This window comes from Engystomops pustulosus, unplaced genomic scaffold (genome assembly GCF_040894005.1).
Source record: "Engystomops pustulosus unplaced genomic scaffold, aEngPut4.maternal MAT_SCAFFOLD_129, whole genome shotgun sequence".
Classification (NCBI taxonomy): Eukaryota; Metazoa; Chordata; class Amphibia; order Anura; family Leptodactylidae; genus Engystomops; species Engystomops pustulosus.
In genome coordinates, this window is record NW_027285010.1 from 257,511 (window position 1) to 277,984 (window position 20,474).

The 20,474-nt window shown below is 71.3% G+C and overlaps 1 protein-coding gene across 1 annotated transcript in view; it reads right to left on the minus strand.

Moving 5' to 3' along the window:
* WBP1 (WW domain binding protein 1) overlaps positions 1-18,776 on the minus strand; it is a 29,495-nt gene extending 10,719 nt beyond the window's left edge. The window contains exon 1 of the mRNA XM_072131730.1: positions 18,593-18,776. Coding sequence (XP_071987831.1) covers positions 18,593-18,652 — 60 coding nt within the window. The 5' untranslated portion in view covers positions 18,653-18,776. The remainder of the gene's footprint in view (positions 1-18,592) is intronic.
* Between the last annotated feature and the right edge of the window lie 1,698 nt (positions 18,777-20,474).

Below are 20,474 nucleotides of genomic sequence, written 5' to 3' on the forward strand. Positions count from 1 at the left end.
TCTGACCAGGCCCCCCCCACCACCACCACTGCTGCTGCTCCCCTCTGACCAGGGCTCCCCCCCACCACTGCTGCTGCTCCCCTCTGACCAGGGCTCCCCCCACCACCACCACCGCTGCTGCTCCCCTCTGACCAGGGCTCCCCCCCACCACCACTGCTGCTGCTCCCCTCTGACCAGGGCTCCCCCCCACCACCACTGCTGCTGCTGCTCCCCTCTGACCAGGGCTCCCCCCACCACCACTGCTGCTGCTCCCCTCTGACCAGGGCTCCCCCCACCACCACTGCTGCTGCTCCCCTCTGACCAGGGCTCCCCCCACCACCACCACTGCTGCTCCCCCCCCACAGCTGCTGCTGCTCCCCTCTGACCAGGGCTCCCCCCCCCCACCACTGCTGCTGCTGCTCCCCTCTGACCAGGGCTCCCCCCCCACCACCACTGCTGCTGCTCCCCTCTGACCAGGGCTCCCCCCCCCCCACCACTGCTGCTGCTCCCCTCTGACCAGGGCTCCCCCTCCCCCCACCACTGCTGCTGCTCCCCTCTGACCAGGGCTCCCCCCCCACGCTCCCCCTCCCCCACCACTGCTGCTGCTCCCTCTGACCAGGGCTCCCCCCCCCACCACTGCTGCTGCTCCCCTCTGACCAGGGCTCCCCCCCCCACCACTGCTGCTGCTGCTCCCCTCTGACAGGGCTCCCCCCCCCACCACTGCTGCTGCTCCCCTCTGACCAGGGCTCCCCCCCACCACTGCTGCTGCTCCCCTCTGACCAGGGCTCCCCCCCACCACGCTGCTGCTCCCCTCTGACCAGGGCTCCCCCCCCCCCCACCACTGCTGCTGCTCCCCTCTGACCAGGGCTCCCCCCCCCCCACCACTGCTGCTGCTCCCCTCTGACCAGGGCTCCCCCCCCCCACCACTGCTGCTGCTCCCTCTGACCAGGGCTCCCCCCCCACCACTGCTGCTGCTCCCCTCTGACCAGGGCTCCCCCCCCACCACTGCTGCTGCTCCCCTCTGACCAGGGCTCCCCCCCACCACTGCTGCTGCTGCTCCCCTCTGACAGGGCTCCCCCCCCCCCACCACTGCTGCTGCTGCTCCCCTCTGACCAGGGCTCCCCCCCACCACTGCTGCTGCTGCTCCCCTCTGACCAGGCTCCCCCCCCACCACTGCTGCTGCTCCCCTCTGACCAGGGCTCCCCCCCCCACCACCACTGCTGCTGCTCCCCTCTGACCAGGCCCCCCCCCCCCACCACTGCTGCTGCTGCTCCCCTCTGACCAGGGCTCCCCCCCCCCCACCACTGCTGCTGCTGCTCCCCTCTGACCAGGGCTCCCCCCCCCCACCACTGCTGCTGCTGCTCCCCTCTGACCAGGGCTCCCCCCACCCACCACTGCTGCTGCTCCCCTCTGACCAGGGCTCCCCCCACCACCACTGCTGCTGCTCCCCTCTGACCAGGGCTCCCCCCCCCACCACCGCTGCTGCTGCTCCCCTCTGACCAGGGCTCCCCCCCCCCACCACTGCTGCTGCTGCTCCCCTCTGACCAGGGCTCCCCCCCCCACCACTGCTGCTGCTCCCCTCTGACCAGGGCTCCCCCCCCCCACCACTGCTGCTGCTGCTCCCCTCTGACCAGGGGCTCCCCCCCCACCACTGCTGCTGCTCCCCTCTGACCAGGGCTCCCCCCCCCACCACTGCTGCTGCTCCCCTCTGACCAGGGCTCCCCCCCCCCCACCACTGCTGCTGCTCCCCTCTGACCAGGGCTCCCCCCCCCACCACTGCTGCTGCTGCTCCCCTCTGACCAGGGCTCCCCCCCCACCACTGCTGCTGCTCCCCTCTGACCAGGGCTCCCCCCCACCACTGCTGCTGCTGCTCCCCTCTGACCAGGGCTCCCCCACCCCCCCCCACCACTGCTGCTGCTGCTCCCCTCTGACCAGGGCTCCCCCCCCCCACCACTGCTGCTGCTGCTCCCCTCTGACCAGGGCTCCCCCCCCCACCACTGCTGCTGCTCCCCTCTGACCAGGGCTCCCCCCCCCACCACTGCTGCTGCTCCCCTCTGACCAGGGCTCCCCCCCCCCACCACAGCTGCTGCTCCCCTCTGACCAGGGCTCCCCCCCCACCACTGCTGCTGCTCCCCTCTGACCAGGGCTCCCCCCCCCCACCACTGCTGCTGCTGCTCCCCTCTGACCAGGGCTCCCCCCCCCACCACCACTGCTGCTGCTCCCCTCTGACCAGGGCTCCCCCCACCACCACTGCTGCTGCTCCCCTCTGACCAGGGCTCCCCCCCCCCCACCACTGCTGCTGCTGCTCCCCTCTGACCAGGGCTCCCCCCCCACCACTGCTGCTGCTCCCCTCTGACCAGGGCTCCCCCCCACCACTGCTGCTGCTCCCCTCTGACCAGGGCTCCCCCCCACAGCTGCTGCTGCTCCCCTCTGACCAGGGCTCCCCCCCACCACCACTGCTGCTGCTCCCCTCTGACCAGGGCTCCTCCCCCCACCACCACTGCTGCTGCTCCCCTCTGACCAGGGCTCCCCCCCCCACCACCACTGCTGCTGCTCCCCTCTGACCAGGGCTCCCCCCCCACCACTGCTGCTGCTGCTCCCCTCTGACCAGGGCTACCCCCCCACCACTGCTGCTGCTGCTCCCCTCTGACCAGGGCTCCCCCCCCCCCACCACTGCTGCTGCTCCCCTCTGACCAGGGCTCCCCCCCCCCACCACTGCTGCTGCTCCCCTCTGACCAGGGCTCCCCCCACCACCACTGCTGCTGCTCCCCTCTGACCAGGGCTCCCCCCCCCACCACTGCTGCTGCTCCCCTCTGACCAGGGCTCCCCCCCACCACTGCTGCTGCTCCCCTCTGACCAGGGCTCCCCCCCACCACCACTGCTGCTGCTCCCCTCTGACCAGGGCTCCCCCCCCCCCCACCACCACTGCTGCTGCTCCCCTCTGACCAGGGCTCCCCCCCACCACTGCTGCTGCTGCTCCCCTCTGACCAGGGCTCCCCCCCCACCACCACTGCTGCTGCTCCCCTCTGACCAGGGCTCCCCCCCCCCACCACTGCTGCTGCTCCCCTCTGACCAGGGCTCCCCCCCCCACCACTGCTGCTGCTGCTCCCCTCTGACCAGGGCTCCCCCCCCCCCCCACTGCTGCTGCTGCTCCCCTCTGACCAGGGCTCCCCCCCCCCCACCACTGCTGCTGCTCCCCTCTGACCAGGGCTCCCCCACCACCACCACTGCTGCTGCTCCCCTCTGACCAGGGCTCCCCCCCCCACCACCACTGCTGCTGCTGCTCCCCTCTGACCAGGGCTCCCCCCCCCCACTGCTGCTGCTGCTCCCCTCTGACCAGGGCTCCCCCCCCCCACCACTGCTGCTGCTCCCCTCTGACCAGGGCTCCCCCACCACCACCACTGCTGCTGCTCCCCTCTGACCAGGGCTCCCCCCCCACCACCACCACTGCTGCTGCTCCCCTCTGACCAGGGCTCCCCCCCACCACTGCTGCTGCTCCCCTCTGACCAGGGCTCCCCCCCCACCACTGCTGCTGCTGCTCCCCTCTGACCAGGGCTCCCCCCCCCACCACTGCTGCTGCTCCCCTCTGACCAGGGCTCCCCCCCCACCACCACTGCTGCTGCTCCCCTCTGACCAGGGCTCCCCCCCCACCACTGCTGCTGCTCCCCTCTGACCAGGGCTCCCCCCCCCCCACTGCTGCTCCCCTCTGACCAGGGCTCCCCCCCCACCACTGCTGCTGCTGCTCCCCTCTGACCAGGCCCCCCCCCACCACCACTGCTGCTGCTCCCCTCTGACCAGGGCTCCCCCCACCACCACCACTGCTGCTCCCCTCTGACCAGGGCTCCCCCCCCCACCACCACTGCTGCTGCTGCTGCTCCCCTCTGACCAGGGCTCCCCCCCCCACCACTGCTGCTGCTCCCCTCTGACCAGACTCCCCCCCCCACCGCTGCTGCTCCCCTCTGACCAGGGCTCCCCCCCCCACCACTGCTGCTGCTCCCCTCTGACCAGGGCTCCCCCCCCCACCACTGCTGCTGCTGCTCCCCTCTGACCAGGGCTCCCCCCCCCACCACTGCTGCTGCTCCCCTCTGACCAGGGCTCCCCCCAACCACCACTGCTGGCTCCCCTCTGACCAGGGCTCCCCCCCCCAACTGCTGCTGCTGCTCCCCTCTGACCAGGGCTCCCCCCCCCACCACTGCTGCTGCTCCCCTCTGACCAGGGCTCCCCCCCCCCCACCACTGCTGCTGCTCCCCTCTGACCAGGGCTCCCCCCCCCCCCCCCACCACTGCTGCTGCTCCCCTCTGACCAGGGCTCCCCCCCCACCACTGCTGCTGCTCCCCTCTGACCAGGGCTCCCCCCCACCACTGCTGCTGCTGCTGCTCCCCTCTGACCAGGGCTCCCCCCCACCACTGCTGCTGCTCCCCTCTGACCAGGGCTCCCCCCCCCACCACTGCTGCTGCTCCCCTCTGACCAGGGCTCCCCCCCCACCACTCACTGCTGCTGCTCCCCTCTGACCAGGGCTCCCCCCCCACCACTGCTGCTGCTCCCCTCTGACCAGGGCTCCCCCCCCCCACCACTGCTGCTGCTCCCCTCTGACCAGGGCTCCCCCCCCCCCCCACCACTGCTGCTGCTGCTCCCCTCTGACCAGGGCTCCCCCCCCCCCACTGCTGCTGCTCCCCTCTGACCAGGGCTCCCCCCCCCCACCACTGCTGCTGCTACTCCCTGACCAGGGCTCCCCCCACCACCACTGCTGCTGCTCCCCTCTGACCAGGGCTCCCCCCCCACCACTGCTGCTGCTGCTCCCCTCTGACCAGGGCTCCCCCCCCACCACCTGCTGCTGCTGCTCCCCTCTGACCAGGGCTCCCCCCCCCACCACTGCTGCTGCTCCCCTCTGACCAGGGCTCCCCCCACCACCACCACTGCTGCTCCCCTCTGACAAGGGCTCCCCCCCCCACCACTGCTGCTGCTGCTCCCCTCTGACCAGGGCTCCCCCCCCACCACTGCTGCTGCTCCCCTCTGACCAGGGCTCCCCCCCCCACCACCACTGCTGCTGCTCCCCTCTGACCAGGGCTCCCCCCACCACCACTGCTGCTGCTCCCCTCTGACCAGGGCTCCCCCCCCCCCCACCACTGCTGCTGCTCCCCTCTGACCAGGGCTCCCCCCACCCCCTGCTGCTGCTCCCCTCTGACCAGGGCTCCCCCCCACCACCACTGCTGCTGCTCCCCTCTGACCAGGGCTCCCCCCCAACACTGCTGCTGCTCCCCTCTGACCAGGGCTCCCCCCCCCACCACTGCTGCTGCTCCCCTCTGACCAGGGCTCCCCCCCACCACTGCTGCTGCTCCCCTCTGACCAGGGCTCCCCCCCCCCCCACTGCTGCTGCTCCCCTCTGACCAGGGCTCCCCCCCCACCACTGCTGCTGCTCCCCTCTGACCAGGGCTCCCCCCACCACCACTGCTGCTGCTCCCCTCTGACCAGGGCTCCCCCCACCACCACTGCTGCTGCTGCTCCCCTCTGACCAGGGCTCCCCCCCACCACCACTGCTGCTGCTCCCCTCTGACCAGGGCTCCCCCCCCACCACCACTGCTGCTCCCCTCTGACCAGGGCTCCCCCCCACTCCCACCACTGCTGCTCCCCTCTGACCAGGGCCCCCCCCCCACCACTGCTGCTGCTCCCCTCTGACCAGGGCTCCCCCCCCCCACCACCACTGCTGCTGCTCCCCTCTGACCAGGGCTCCCCCCCCCCCCACCACTGCTGCTGCTGCTCCCCTCTGACCAGGGCTCCCCCCCCCACCACTGCTGCTGCTCCCCTCTGACCAGGGCTCCCCCCCCCACCACTGCTGCTGCTCCCCTCTGACCAGGGCTCCCCCCCCACCACCACTGCTGCTGCTGCTCCCCTCTGACCAGGGCTCCCCCCCCCCCCACCACTGCTGCTGCTGCTCCCCTCTGACCAGGGCTCCTCCCCCACCACTGCTGCTGCTCCCCTCTGACCAGGGCTCCCCCCCCACCACCACTGCTGCTGCTCCCCTCTGACCAGGGCTCCCCCCCACCACTGCTGCTGCTGCTCCCCTCTGACCAGGGCTCCCCCCCCCCCACCACTGCTGCTGCTGCTCCCCTCTGACAAGGGCTCCCCCCCACCACTGCTGCTGCTCCCCTCTGACCAGGGCTCCCCCCCCCCCACCACTGCTGCTGCTCCCCTCTGACCAGGGCTCCCCCCCCCCACCACCACTGCTGCTGCTCCCCTCTGACCAGGGCTCCCCCCACCACTGCTGCTGCTGCTCCCCTCTGACCAGGGCTCCCCCCCCCACCACTGCTGCTGCTCCCCTCTGACCAGGGCTCCCCCCCCCCCACCACTGCTGCTGCTCCCCTCTGACCAGGGCTCCCCCCCACCACTGCTGCTGCTGCTCCCCTCTGACCAGGGCTCCCCCCCCCCACCACTGCTGCTGCTCCCCTCTGACCAGGGCTCCCCCCCCACCACTGCTGCTGCTCCCCTCTGACCAGGGCTCCCCCCCCCACCACCACTGCTGCTGCTCCCCTCTGACCAGGGCTCCCCCCCCCCACCACTGCTGCTGCTCCCCTCTGACCAGGGCTCCCCCCCCCACCACTGCTGCTGCTCCCCTCTGACCAGGGCTCCCCCCCCCCACCACTGCTGCTGCTGCTCCCCTCTGACCAGGGCTCCCCCCCCCCACCACTGCTGCTGCTGCTCCCCTCTGACCAGGGCTCCCCCCCCCACCACTGCTGCTGCTGCTCCCCTCTGACCAGGGCTCCCCCCCCCCCCCACCACTGCTGCTGCTGCTCCCCTCTGACCAGGGCTCCCCCCCCCACCACTGCTGCTGCTGCTCCCCTCTGACCAGGGCTCCCCCCCCACCACCACTGCTGCTGCTGCTCCCCTCTGACCAGGGCTCCCCCCCCCCCCCCACCACTGCTGCTGCTGCTCCCCTCTGACCAGGGCTCCCCCCCCCACCACTGCTGCTGCTGCTCCCCTCTGACCAGGGCTCCTCCCCCACCACTGCTGCTGCTCCCCTCTGACCAGGGCTCCCCCCCCACCACTGCTGCTGCTGCTCCCCTCTGACCAGGGCTCCCCCCCACCACTGCTGCTGCTGCTCCCCTCTGACCAGGGCTCCCCCCCCCCACCACTGCTGCTGCTCCCCTCTGACCAGGGCTCCCCCCCCCCACCACCACTGCTGCTGCTCCCCTCTGACCAGGGCTCCCCCCACCACTGCTGCTGCTGCTCCCCTCTGACCAGGGCTCCCCCCCCCCCACCACTGCTGCTGCTCCCCTCTGACCAGGGCTCCCCCCCCCCCCACCACTGCTGCTGCTCCCCTCTGACCAGGGCTCCCCCCCACCACTGCTGCTGCTCCCCTCTGACCAGGGCTCCCCCCCCCACCACCACTGCTGCTGCTCCCCTCTGACCAGGGCTCCCCCCCCCCACCACTGCTGCTGCTCCCCTCTGACCAGGGCTCCCCCCCCACCACTGCTGCTGCTCCCCTCTGACCAGGGCTCCCCCCCCCACCACTGCTGCTGCTCCCCTCTGACCAGGGCTCCCCCCCCCACCACTGCTGCTGCTGCTCCCCTCTGACCAGGGCTCCCCCCCCACCACCACTGCTGCTGCTGCTCCCCTCTGACCAGGGCTCCCCCCCCCCCCCACCACTGCTGCTGCTGCTCCCCTCTGACCAGGGCTCCCCCCCCCCCACCACTGCTGCTGCTGCTCCCCTCTGACCAGGGCTCCCCCCCCCACCACTGCTGCTGCTGCTCCCCTCTGACCAGGGCTCCTCCCCCACCACTGCTGCTGCTCCCCTCTGACCAGGGCTCCCCCCCCCCACTGCTGCTGCTCCCCTCTGACCAGGGCTCCCCCCCACCACTGCTGCTGCTCCCCTCTGACCAGGGCTCCCCCCCACCACCACTGCTGCTGCTCCCCTCTGACCAGGGCTCCCCCTACCACTGCTGCTGCTCCCCTCTGACCAGGGCTCCCCCCACCACCACCACCGCTGCTGCTCCCCTCTGACCAGGGCTCCCCCCCACCACTGCTGCTGCTCCCCTCTGACCAGGGCTCCCCCCCCACCACTGCTGCTGCTGCTCCCCTCTGACCAGGGCTCCCCCCACCACCACTGCTGCTGCTCCCCTCTGACCAGGGCTCCCCCCACCACCACCACCGCTGCTGCTGCTGCCCTCTGACCAGGGCTCCCCCCCCCACCACCACTGCTGCTGCTGCTGCCCTCTGACCAGGGCTCCCCCCCCCCACCACCACTGCTGCTGCTCCCCTCTGACCAGGGCTCCCCCCCCCACCACTGCTGCTGCTCCCCTCTGACCAGGGCTCCCCCCCCCACCACCACTGCTGCTGCTCCCCTCTGACCAGGGCTCCCCCCCCACCACTGCTGCTGCTCCCCTCTGACCAGGGCTCCCCCCCACTCCCACCAACTGCTGCTCCCCTCTGACCAGGGCTCCCCCCCCACCACTGCTGCTGCTGCTCCCCTCTGACCAGGGCTCCCCCCCACCACTGCTGCTGCTGCTCCCCTCTGACCAGGGCTCCCCCCCCCCACCACTGCTGCTGCTCCCCTCTGACCAGGGCTCCCCCCCCACCACTGCTGCTGCTCCCCTCTGACCAGGGCTCCCCCCCCCCACCACTGCTGCTGCTCCCCTCTGACCAGGGCTCCCCCCCACCACTGCTGCTGCTCCCCTCTGACCAGGGCTCCCCCCCACCACTGCTGCTGCTGCTCCCCTCTGACCAGGGCTCCCCCACCCCCCCCACCACTGCTGCTGCTGCTCCCCTCTGACCAGGGCTCCCCCCCCACCACCACTGCTGCTGCTCCCCTCTGACCAGGGCTCCCCCCCCACCACTGCTGCTGCTGCTCCCCTCTGACCAGGGCTCCCCCCCCCACCACTGCTGCTGCTCCCCTCTGACCAGGGCTCCCCCCCCCCACCACTGCTGCTGCTCCCCTCTGACCAGGGCTCCCCCCCCACCACCACTGCTGCTGCTGCTCCCCTCTGACCAGGGCTCCCCCCCCCCACCACTGCTGCTGCTCCCCTCTGACCAGGGCTCCCCCACCACCACCACTGCTGCTGCTGCTCCCCTCTGACCAGGGCTCCCCCCCCCACCACTGCTGCTGCTCCCCTCTGACCAGGGCTCCCCCCCCCACCACTGCTGCTGCTCCCCTCTGACCAGGGCTCCCCCCCCACCACCACTGCTGCTGCTGCTCCCCTCTGACCAGGGCTCCCCCCCCCCCACCACTGCTGCTGCTGCTCCCCTCTGACCAGGGCTCCCCCCCCCCCCACCACTGCTGCTGCTGCTCCCCTCTGACCAGGGCTCCCCCCCCCCCACCACCACTGCTGCTGCTGCTCCCCTCTGACCAGGGCTCCCCCCACCACTGCTGCTGCTCCCCTCTGACCAGGGCTCCCCCCCACCACTGCTGCTGCTCCCCTCTGACCAGGGCTCCCCCCCCCACCACTGCTGCTGCTGCTCCCCTCTGACCAGGGCTCCCCCACCACCACTGCTGCTGCTCCCCTCTGACCAGGGCTCCCCCCCACCACCACTGCTGCTGCTCCCCTCTGACCAGGGCTCCCCCCCACCACTGCTGCTGCTGCTCCCCTCTGACCAGGGCTCCCCCCCCACCACTGCTGCTGCTGCTCCCCTCTGACCAGGGCTCCCCCCCCCCACCACTGCTGCTGCTGCTCCCCTCTGACCAGGGCTCCCCCCCACCACTGCTGCTGCTCCCCTCTGACCAGGGCTCCCCCCCCCACCACTGCTGCTGCTCCCCTCTGACCAGGGCTCCCCCCCCCACCACCACTGCTGCTGCTCCCCTCTGACCAGGGCTCCCCCCACCACCACTGCTGCTGCTCCCCTCTGACCAGGGCTCCCCCCCCCCCCCCACCACTGCTGCTGCTCCCCTCTGACCAGGGCTCCCCCCACCACCACTGCTGCTGCTGCTCCCCTCTGACCAGGGCTCCCCCCCCCCACCACTGCTGCTGCTCCCCTCTGACCAGGGCTCCCCCCCCCACCACTGCTGCTGCTGCTCCCCTCTGACCAGGGCTCCCCCCCCCACCACTGCTGCTGCTGCTCCCCTCTGACCAGGGCTCCCCCCCCCCACCACTGCTGCTGCTCCCCTCTGACCAGGGCTCCCCCCCCCCACCACTGCTGCTGCTCCCCTCTGACCAGGGCTCCCCCCCCCCACCACTGCTGCTGCTCCCCTCTGACCAGGCCCCCCCCACCACCACCACTGCTGCTGCTCCCCTCTGACCAGGGCTCCCCCCCCCACCACTGCTGCTGCTCCCCTCTGACCAGGCCCCCCCCCCACTACCACTGCTGCTGCTCCCCTCTGACCAGGGCTCCCCCCCACCACTGCTGCTGCTGCTCCCCTCTGACCAGGGCTCCCCCCCCCCACCACTGCTGCTGCTCCCCTCTGACCAGGGCTCCCCCCCCCCACCACTGCTGCTGCTGCTCCCCTCTGACCAGGGCTCCCCCCCACCACTGCTGCTGCTCCCCTCTGACCAGGGCTCCCCCCCACCACTGCTGCTGCTCCCCTCTGACCAGGGCTCCCCCCACCACCACCACCGCTGCTGCTCCCCTCTGACCAGGGCTCCCCCCCACCACTGCTGCTGCTCCCCTCTGACCAGGGCTCCCCCCCCCACCACTGCTGCTGCTGCTCCCCTCTGACCAGGGCTCCCCCCACCACCACTGCTGCTGCTCCCCTCTGACCAGGGCTCCCCCCCCACCACCACTGCTGCTGCTCCCCTCTGACCAGGGCTCCCCCCCCCACCACTGCTGCTGCTGCTCCCCTCTGACCAGGCCCCCCCCCCACCACCACTGCTGCTGCTCCCCTCTGACCAGGGCTCCCCCCCACCACTGCTGCTGCTCCCCTCTGACCAGGGCTCCCCCCCCCCCACCACTGCTGCTGCTCCCCTCTGACCAGGGCTCCCCCCCACCACTGCTGCTGCTCCCCTCTGACCAGGGCTCCCCCCACCACCACCACCGCTGCTGCTCCCCTCTGACCAGGGCTCCCCCCACCACCACTGCTGCTGCTCCCCTCTGACCAGGCCCCCCCACCACCACCACTGCTGCTGCTCCCCTCTGACCAGGGCTCCCCCCCCCCACCACTGCTGCTGCTCCCCTCTGACCAGCCCCCCCCCCACCACCACCGCTGCTGCTGCTGCTCCCCTCTGACCAGGGCTCCCCCCCCACCACCACTGCTGCTGCTCCCCTCTGACCAGGGCTCCCCCCCACCACTGCTGCTGCTGCTCCCCTCTGACCAGGGCTCCCCCCCCCCACCACTGCTGCTGCTCCCCTCTGACCAGGGCTCCCCCCCCCCACCACTGCTGCTGCTCCCCTCTGACCAGGGCTCCCCCCCACCACTGCTGCTGCTCCCCTCTGACCAGGGCTCCCCCCACCACCACCACCGCTGCTGCTCCCCTCTGACCAGGGCTCCCCCCCACCACCACTGCTGCTGCTCCCCTCTGACCAGGGCTCCCCCCCCCACCACTGCTGCTGCTGCTCCCCTCTGACCAGGGCTCCCCCCACCACCACTGCTGCTGCTCCCCTCTGACCAGGCCCCCCCCCCACCACCACTGCTGCTGCTCCCCTCTGACCAGGGCTCCCCCCCACCACTGCTGCTGCTCCCCTCTGACCAGGGCTCCCCCCCACCACTGCTGCTGCTCCCCTCTGACCAGGCCCCCCCCCCACCACCACCGCTGCTGCTCCCCTCTGACCAGGGCTCCCCCCCCCCCCCACCACTGCTGCTGCTCCCCTCTGACCAGGGCTCCCCCCCCCCCCCACCACTGCTGCTGCTCCCCTCTGACCAGGGCTCCCCCCCACCACTGCTGCTGCTCCCCTCTGACCAGGGCTCCCCCCCCCACCACTGCTGCTGCTGCTCCCCTCTGACAGGGCTCCCCCCCCCCCACCACTGCTGCTGCTCCCCTCTGACCAGGGCTCCCCCCCCCACCACCACTGCTGCTGCTCCCCTCTGACCAGGGCTCCCCCCACCACCACTGCTGCTCCCCTCTGACCAGGGCTCCCCCCCCCACCACCACTGCTGCTGCTCCCCTCTGACCAGGGCTCCCCCCCACCACTGCTGCTGCTCCCCTCTGACCAGGGCTCCCCCCCCCACCACTGCTGCTGCTCCCCTCTGACCAGGGCTCCCCCCCCCCACCACCACTGCTGCTGCTCCCCTCTGACCAGGGCTCCCCCCCACCACTGCTGCTGCTCCCCTCTGACCAGGGCTCCCCCCCCCACCACTGCTGCTGCTCCCCTCTGACCAGGGCTCCCCCCCCACCACTGCTGCTGCTCCCCTCTGACCAGGGCTCCCCCCCACCACTGTTGCTGCTGCTCCCCTCTGACCAGGGCTCCCCCCCCCCACCACCACTGCTGCTGCTCCACTCTGACCAGGGCTCCCCCCCACCACCACCGCTGCTGCTCCCCTCTGACCAGGGCTCCCCCCCCCCCCCACCACTGCTGCTGCTCCCCTCTGACCAGGGCTCCCCCCCCCCCACCACCACTGCTGCTGCTCCCCTCTGACCAGGGCTCCCCCCCCCCCACCACTGCTGCTGCTCCCCTCTGACCAGGGCTCCCCCCCCCACCACTGCTGCTGCTCCCCTCTGACCAGGGCTCCCCCCCCCACCACTGCTGCTGCTCCCCTCTGACCAGGGCTCCCCCCCACCACTGCTGCTGCTCCCCTCTGACCAGGGCTCCCCCCCCCCCCACCACTGCTGCTGCTCCCCTCTGACCAGGGCCCCCCCCCCCACCACTGCTGCTGCTCCCCTCTGACCAGGGCTCCCCCCCACCACTGCTGCTGCTCCCCTCTGACCAGGCCCCCCCCCCACCACCACCGCTGCTGCTCCCCTCTGACCAGGGCTCCCCCCCCCCCCACCACTGCTGCTGCTGCTCCCCTCTGACCAGGGCTCCCCCCCCACCACCACCACTGCTGCTCCCCTCTGACCAGGGCTCCCCCCCCCCACCACTGCTGCTGCTCCCCTCTGACCAGGGCTCCCCCCCACCACTGCTGCTGCTCCCCTCTGACCAGGGCTCCCCCCCACCACTGCTGCTGCTGCTCCCCTCTGACCAGGGCTCCCCCCCCCACCACTGCTGCTGCTCCCCTCTGACCAGGGCTCCCCCCCCCCACCACTGCTGCTGCTCCCCTCTGACCAGGGCTCCCCCCCCCCACCACTGCTGCTGCTCCCCTCTGACCAGGGCTCCCCCCCCACCACTGCTGCTGCTGCTCCCCTCTGACCAGGGCTCCCCCCCCACCACTGCTGCTGCTGCTCCCCTCTGACCAGGGCTCCCCCCCCCCCCACCACCACTGCTGCTGCTCCCCTCTGACCAGGGCTCCCCCCCCCCCCCCACCACTGCTGCTGCTCCTCTCTGACCAGGGCTCCCCCCCCCCCCCACCACTGCTGCTGCTCCTCTCTGACCAGGGCTCCCCCCCCCCACCACTGCTGCTGCTGCTCCCCTCTGACCAGGGCTCCCCCCCCCCCCACCACTGCTGCTCCCCTCTGACCAGGGCTCCCCCCCACCCCCCACTGCTGCTGCTGCTGCTCCCCTCTGACCAGGGCTCCCCCCCCCCCACCACTGCTGCTGCTCCCCTCTGACCAGGGCTCCCCCCCCACCACTGCTGCTGCTGCTCCCCTCTGACCAGGGCTCCCCCCCCACCACTGCTGCTGCTGCTCCCCTCTGACCAGGGCTCCCCCCCCACCACTGCTGCTGCTGCTCCCCTCTGACCAGGGCTCCTCCCCCACCACTGCTGCTGCTCCCCTCTGACCAGGGCTCCCCCCCCACCACTGCTGCTGCTCCTCTCTGACCAGGGCTCCCCCCACCACCACTGCTGCTGCTCCCCTCTGACCAGGCCCCCCCCACCACTGCTGCTGCTCCCCTCTGACCAGGGCTCCCCCCCCCCACCACTGCTGCTGCTGCTCCCCTCTGACCAGGGCTCCCCCCCCACCACCACCACTGCTGCTCCCCTCTGACCAGGGCTCCCCCCCACCACCACTGCTGCTGCTCCCCTCTGACCAGGGCTCCCCCCCCCCCACCACTGCTGCTGCTGCTCCCCTCTGACCAGGGCTCCCCCCCCACCACTGCTGCTGCTCCCCTCTGACCAGGGCTCCCCCCCACCACTGCTGCTGCTGCTCCCCTCTGACCAGGGCTCCCCCCCCCCACCACTGCTGCTGCTCCCCTCTGACCAGGGCTCCCCCCCCCCACCACTGCTGCTGCTGCTCCCCTCTGACCAGGGCTCCCCCCCCCCCACCACTGCTGCTGCTCCCCTCTGACCAGGGCTCCCCCCCCCCACCACTGCTGCTGCTCCCCTCTGACCAGGGCTCCCCCCCCACCACTGCTGCTGCTGCTCCCCTCTGACCAGGGCTCCCCCCCCCCCACCACCACTGCTGCTGCTCCCCTCTGACCAGGGCTCCCCCCACCACCACTGCTGCTCCCCTCTGACCAGGGCTCCCCCCCACCACTGCTGCTGCTCCCCTCTGACCAGGGCTCCCCCCCCACCACTGCTGCTGCTCCCCTCTGACCAGGGCTCCCCCCCCCCACCACTGCTGCTGCTCCCCTCTGACCAGGGCTCCCCCCCCACCACTGCTGCTGCTCCCCTCTGACCAGGGCTCCCCCCCCCCACCACTGCTGCTGCTGCTCCCCTCTGACCAGGGCTCCCCCCCCCCACCACTGCTGCTGCTCCCCTCTGACCAGGGCTCCCCCCCCACCACTGCTGCTGCTGCTCCCCTCTGACCAGGGCTCCCCCCCCCCACCACCACTGCTGCTGCTCCCCTCTGACCAGGGCTCCCCCCCCCACCACTGCTGCTGCTGCTCCCCTCTGACCAGGGCTCCCCCCCCCCCACCACTGCTGCTGCTGCTCCCCTCTGACCAGGGCTCCCCCCCACCACTGCTGCTGCTCCCCTCTGACCAGGGCTCCCCCCCCCACCACTGCTGCTGCTCCCCTCTGACCAGGGCTCCCCCCCCACCACTGCTGCTGCTGCTCCCCTCTGACCAGGGCTCCCCCCCACCACTGCTGCTGCTGCTGCTCCCCTCTGACCAGGGCTCCCCCCCACTGCTGCTGCTGCTCCCCTCTGACCAGGGCTCCCCCCACCACTGCTGCTGCTCCTCTCTGACCAGGGCTCCCCCCCACCACCACTGCTGCTGCTGCTGCCCTCTGACCAGGGCTCCCCCCCACCACCACTGCTGCTGCTGCTGCCCTCTGACCAGGGCTCCCCACCCCCCCCCACCGCTGCTGCTCCCCTCTGACCAGGGCTCCCCCCCCCACCACTGCTGCTGCTCCCCTCTGACCAGGGCTCCCCCCCCCACCACTGCTGCTGCTGCTCCCCTCTGACCAGGGCTCCCCCCCCCCACCACTGCTGCTGCTCCCCTCTGACCAGGGCTCCCCCCCCCACCACTGCTGCTGCTCCCCTCTGACCAGGGCTCCCCCCCCCCCACCACTGCTGCTGCTCCCCTCTGACCAGGGCTCCCCCCCACCACTGCTGCTGCTGCTGCTCCCCTCTGACCAGGCCCCCCCCCCCCACCACTGCTGCTGCTGCTCCCCTCTGACCAGGGCTCCCCCCCACCACCACTGCTGCTGCTCCCCTCTGACCAAGGCTCCCCCCCCACCACTGCTGCTGCTCCCCTCTGACCAGGGCTCCCCCCCCACCACTGCTGCTCCCCTCTGACCAGGGCTCCCCCCCCCACCAGGGCTCCCCCCCCACCACCACTGCTGCTGCTCCCCTCTGACCAGGGCTCCCCCCACCACCACCACCGCTGCTGCTCCCCTCTGACCAGGGCTCCCCCCCCACCACTGCTGCTCCCCTCTGACCAGGGCTCCCCCCCCACCACTGCTGCTGCTCCCCTCTGACCAGGGCTCCCCCCACCACCACCACCGCTGCTGCTCCCCTCTGACCAGGGCTCCCCCCCACCACCACTGCTGCTGCTCCCCTCTGACCAGGGCTCCCCCCACCACCACCACCGCTGCTGCTCCCCTCTGACCAGGGCTCCCCCCCCCCCCACCACTGCTGCTGCTCCCCTCTGACCAGGGCTCCCCCCCCCCACCACCACTGCTGCTGCTCCCCTCTGACCAGGGCTCCCCCCGATGCTGCTGCTGCTCCCCTCTGACCAGGGCTCCCCCCGATGCTGCTGCTGCTCCCCTCTGACCAGGGCTCCTCATCTTACCGTGGGCCCTGGCAGTGCATGCGATGATGGCCGCAGGTGTGTGTTGTACATAGTGTGCGCCCCTCAATGCCTTCCCCTGAGCGGTGTCATACATAACATGTCCCCGCCCAGCCCCCTGTGTACAGTAAACACCAAGTAACAAGAAGAGCAGAAATTATCTGGAGCGAGCCGACCCGGATCAGAGCAACCAGGAGACCCGCAGCCCATCCCCCCCACCGGGCCCCGCACCTCACACCACCCCTGCGCCTACATGACCGACACCGCCCGGGCTGGTCTCCCCTTCTCTCTCTCTCTCTCTCTCCCCCGGGGGCCCCTGGTCTCCCCTTCTCTCTCTCTCTCCCCCGGGGGCCCCTGGTCTCCCTCTCTCTCTCTCTCCCCCGGGGGCCCCTGGTCTCCCCTTCTCTCTCTCTCTCTCTCTCTCCCCCGGGGGCCCCTGGTCTCCCTCTCTCTCTCCCCCGGGGGCCCCTGGTCTCCCCTTCTCTCTCTCTCTCCCCCGGGGGCCCCTGGTCTCCCCTTCTCTCTCTCTCTCCCCCGGGGGCCCCTGGTCTCCCCTTCTCTCTCTCTCTCTCCCGGGGGTCCCTGGTCTCCCCCTTCTCTCTCTCTCTCTCTCCCGGGGGCCCCTGGTCTCCCCTTCTCTCTCTCCCGGGGGCCCCTGGTCTCCCCTTCTCTCTCTCTCTCTCCCCCGGGGGTCCCTGGTCTCCCCTTCTCTCTCTCTCCCGGGGGTCCCTGGTCTCCCCCTTCTCTCTCTCTCTCTCTCCCGGGGGCCCCTGGTCTCCCCTTCTCTCTCTCCCCCGGGGGTCCCTGGTCTCCCCTTCTCTCTCTCTCCCGGGGGTCCCTGGTCTCCCCCTTCTCTCTCTCTCTCCCGGGGGTCCCTGGTCTCCCCCTTCTCTCTCTCTCTCTCTCCCGGGGGCCCCTGGTCTCCCCTTCTCTCTCTCCCCCGGGGGTCCCTGGTCTCCCCTTCTCTCTCTCTCCCGGGGGTCCCTGGTCTCCCCCTTCTCTCTCTCTCTCTCTCCCGGGGGCCCCTGGTCTCCCCTTCTCTCTCTCCCCCGGGGGTCCCTGGTCTCCCCTTCTCTCTCTCTCCCGGGGGTCCCTGGTCTCCCCTTCTCTCTCTCTCTCCCCCGGGGGTCCCTGGTCTCCCCTTCTCTCTCTCTCTCCCCCGGGGGTCCCTGGTCTCCCCTTCTCTCTCTCTCTCCCCCGGGGGTCCCTGGTCTCCCCTTCTCTCTCTCTCTCCCCCGGGGGTCCCTGGTCTCCCCTTCTCTCTCTCCCCCGGGGGTCCCTGGTCTCCCCTTCTCTCTCTCTCTCTCCCCCGGGGGTCCCTGGTCTCCCCTTCTCTCTCTCTCTCTCCCCCGGGGGTCCCTGGTCTCCCCTTCTCTCTCTCTCTCTCCCCCGGGGGTCCCTGGTCTCCCCTTCTCTCTCTCTCTCCCCCGGGGGTCCCTGGTCTCCCCTTCTCTCTCTCTCTCTCCCCCGGGGGTCCCTGGTCTCCCCTTCTCTCTCTCTCTCCCCCGGGGGTCCCTGGTCTCCCCTTCTCTCTCTCTCTCCCCCGGGGGTCCCTGGTCTCCCCTTCTCTCTCTCTCTCCCCCGGGGGTCCCTGGTCTCCCCTTCTCTCTCTCTCTCCCCCGGGGGTCCCTGGTCTCCCCTTCTCTCTCTCTCTCCCCCGGGGGTCCCTGGTCTCCCCTTCTCTCTCTCTCTCCCCCGGGGGTCCCTGGTCTCCCCTTCTCTCTCTCTCTCCCCCGGGGGTCCCTGGTCTCCCCTTCTCTCTCTCTCTCCCCCGGGGGTCCCTGGTCTCCCCTTCTCTCTCTCTCTCTCCCCCGGGGGTCCCTGGTCTCCCCTTCTCTCTCTCTCTCTCTCCCCCGGGGGTCCCTGGTCTCCCCTTCTCTCTCTCTCTCCCCCGGGGGTCCCTGGTCTCCCCTTCTCTCTCTCTCTCCCGGGGGCCCCTGGTCTCCCCTTCTCTCTCTCTCTCTCGGGGGCCCCTGGTCTCCCCTTCTCTCTCTCTCCCCCGGGGGTCCCTGGTCTCCCCTTCTCTCTCTCTCCCCCGGGGGTCCCTGGTCTCCCCTTCTCTCTCTCTCCCCCGGGGGTCCCTGGTCTCCCCTTCTCTCTCTCTCTCTCCCCCGGGGGTCCCTGGTCTCCCCTTATCTCTCTCTCTCTCCCCTGGGGGTCCCTGGTCTCCCCTTCTCTCTCTCTCTCTCTCCCGGGGGTCCCTGGTCTCCCCTTCTCTCTCTCCCCTTCTCTCTCTCTCCCGGGGGCCCCTGGTCTCCCCTTCTCTCTCTCCCGGGGGCCCCTGGTCTCCCCTTATCTCTCCCCCGGGGGTCCCTGGTCTCCCCTTCTCTCTCTCTCCCCCGGGGGCCCCTGGTCTCCCCTTCTCTCTCTCTCCCCCGGGGGCCCCTGGTCTCCCCTTCTCTCTCTCTCCCCCGGGGGCCCCTGGTCTCCCCTTCTCTCTCTCCCCCGGGGGCCCCTCTCAGCATCCCTGGGGCCCGCTAATTACCGGGTGTCCCGGGCTGTCCCTCCTCTCCCATAGGCCGGCGCTGGTCCCGGCCTCCTCCATGCCGTCACACCCGCGGCTCTGGGCGCCTCTCCTCCTCCGCCCGGGACCCCGGCTCTAGAGCCGCCATGTTTTTCCACCCGGCAGCCGCTCGCATAGCAACAACTATGACTCCGCCCACCAGGGGTCATTAGCCAATCAGCACTCGCAAATGGAGGCGGGGCTCTCTGGTTTGACGTATGACGTCACCAAACTTACAGCAGCAATCCCGGAAATGGTGGGAAACCGAATGTTGATTGGCAGCTATCTCCTGCAATGACAGCGCTGAGTGCGCCTCTTCCGGTCTCCCAGAGCGCTTTGCTTTCATTACGCATGAACGACGGCCATCTCCACCAATGAAAGCGTGCTTCCGATAAAGTTGCGTGGTGATTGGCTTCCAGGGCATATGGGGCGGGTGTATGACTGACTATAAATGGTGTGAGACGCAGATCACAGACATTCAGGATCTCTTACCCAGGATTCTGTGCGGCTGTAGCGGGTAGTCACGTGCCGGTCACTGAGGGATCACCTACATCATCACCGAAGGAACCTACCACCAGGGAGCTTCCTATGAGGTAGGTGCATCTATAAGACGCGAGGACCTTTAAGGGATAATCCTCCCGTCCCCGCAATATTTTAATAACTTTTAGGTTTATTTTCTAGAATTTAATACTAGATACTAATAGATGTGCCCCCTTGTCCAAGAAACCTGTGGCTCCAGAGCACTGACCCCCCCCCAGAGCCGTGGGCCTGCTGTACTGTGCATGCGCTGTGGCTCCGGAGCACTGACCCCCCCCCCCCAGAGCCGTGGGCCTGCTGTACTGCGCATGCGCTGTGGCTCCGGAGCACTGACCCCCCCCCCCCAGAGCTGTGGGCCTGCTGTACTGCGCATGCGCTGTGGCTCCGGAGCAGTGACCCCCAGAGCCGCGGGCCTGCTGTACTGTGCATGCGCTGTGGCTCCGGAGCACTGACCCCCCCCAGAGCCGTGGGCCTGCTGTACTGTGCATGCGCTGTGGCTCCGGAGCACTGACCCCCCCCCAGAGCCGTGGGCCTGCTGTACTGTGCATGGGCTGTGGCTCTGGAGCACTGACCCCCCCCCAGAGCAGTGGGCCTGCTGTACTGTGCATGCGCTGTGGCTCCGGAGCACTGACCCCCCCCAGAGCAGTGGGCCTGCTGTACTGTGCATGCGCTGTGGCTCCGGAGCACTGACCCCCCCCAGAGCCGTGGGCCTGCTGTACTGTGCATGCGCTGTGGCTCTGGAGCACTGACCCCCCCCAGAGCCGTGGGCCTGCTGTACTGTGCATGCGCTGTGGCTCTGGAGCACTGACCCCCCCCCCAGAGCCGTGGGCCTGCTGTACTGCGCATGCGCTGTGGCTCCGGAGCACTGACCCCCCCCCCCCAGAGCCGTGGGCCTGCTGTACTGCGCATGCGCTGTGGCTCCGGAGCAGTGACCCCCAGAGCCGCGGGCCTGCTGTACTGTGCATGCGCTGTGGCTCCGGAGCACTGACCCCCCCCAGAGCCGTGGGCCTGCTGTACTGTGCATGCGCTGTGGCTCCGGAGCACTGACCCCCCCCCAGAGCCGTGGGCCTGCTGTACTGTGCATGGGCTGTGGCTCTGGAGCACTGACCCCCCCCCAGAGCCGTGGGCCTGCTGTACTGTGCATGCGCTGTGGCTCCGGAGCACTGACCCCCCCCAGAGCAGTGGGCCTGCTGTACTGTGCATGCGCTGTGGCTCCGGAGCACTGACCCCCCCCAGAGCCGTGGGCCTGCTGTACTGTGCATGCGCTGTGGCTCTGGAGCACTGACCCCCCCCCAGAGCCGTGGGCCTGCTGTACTGTGCATGGGCT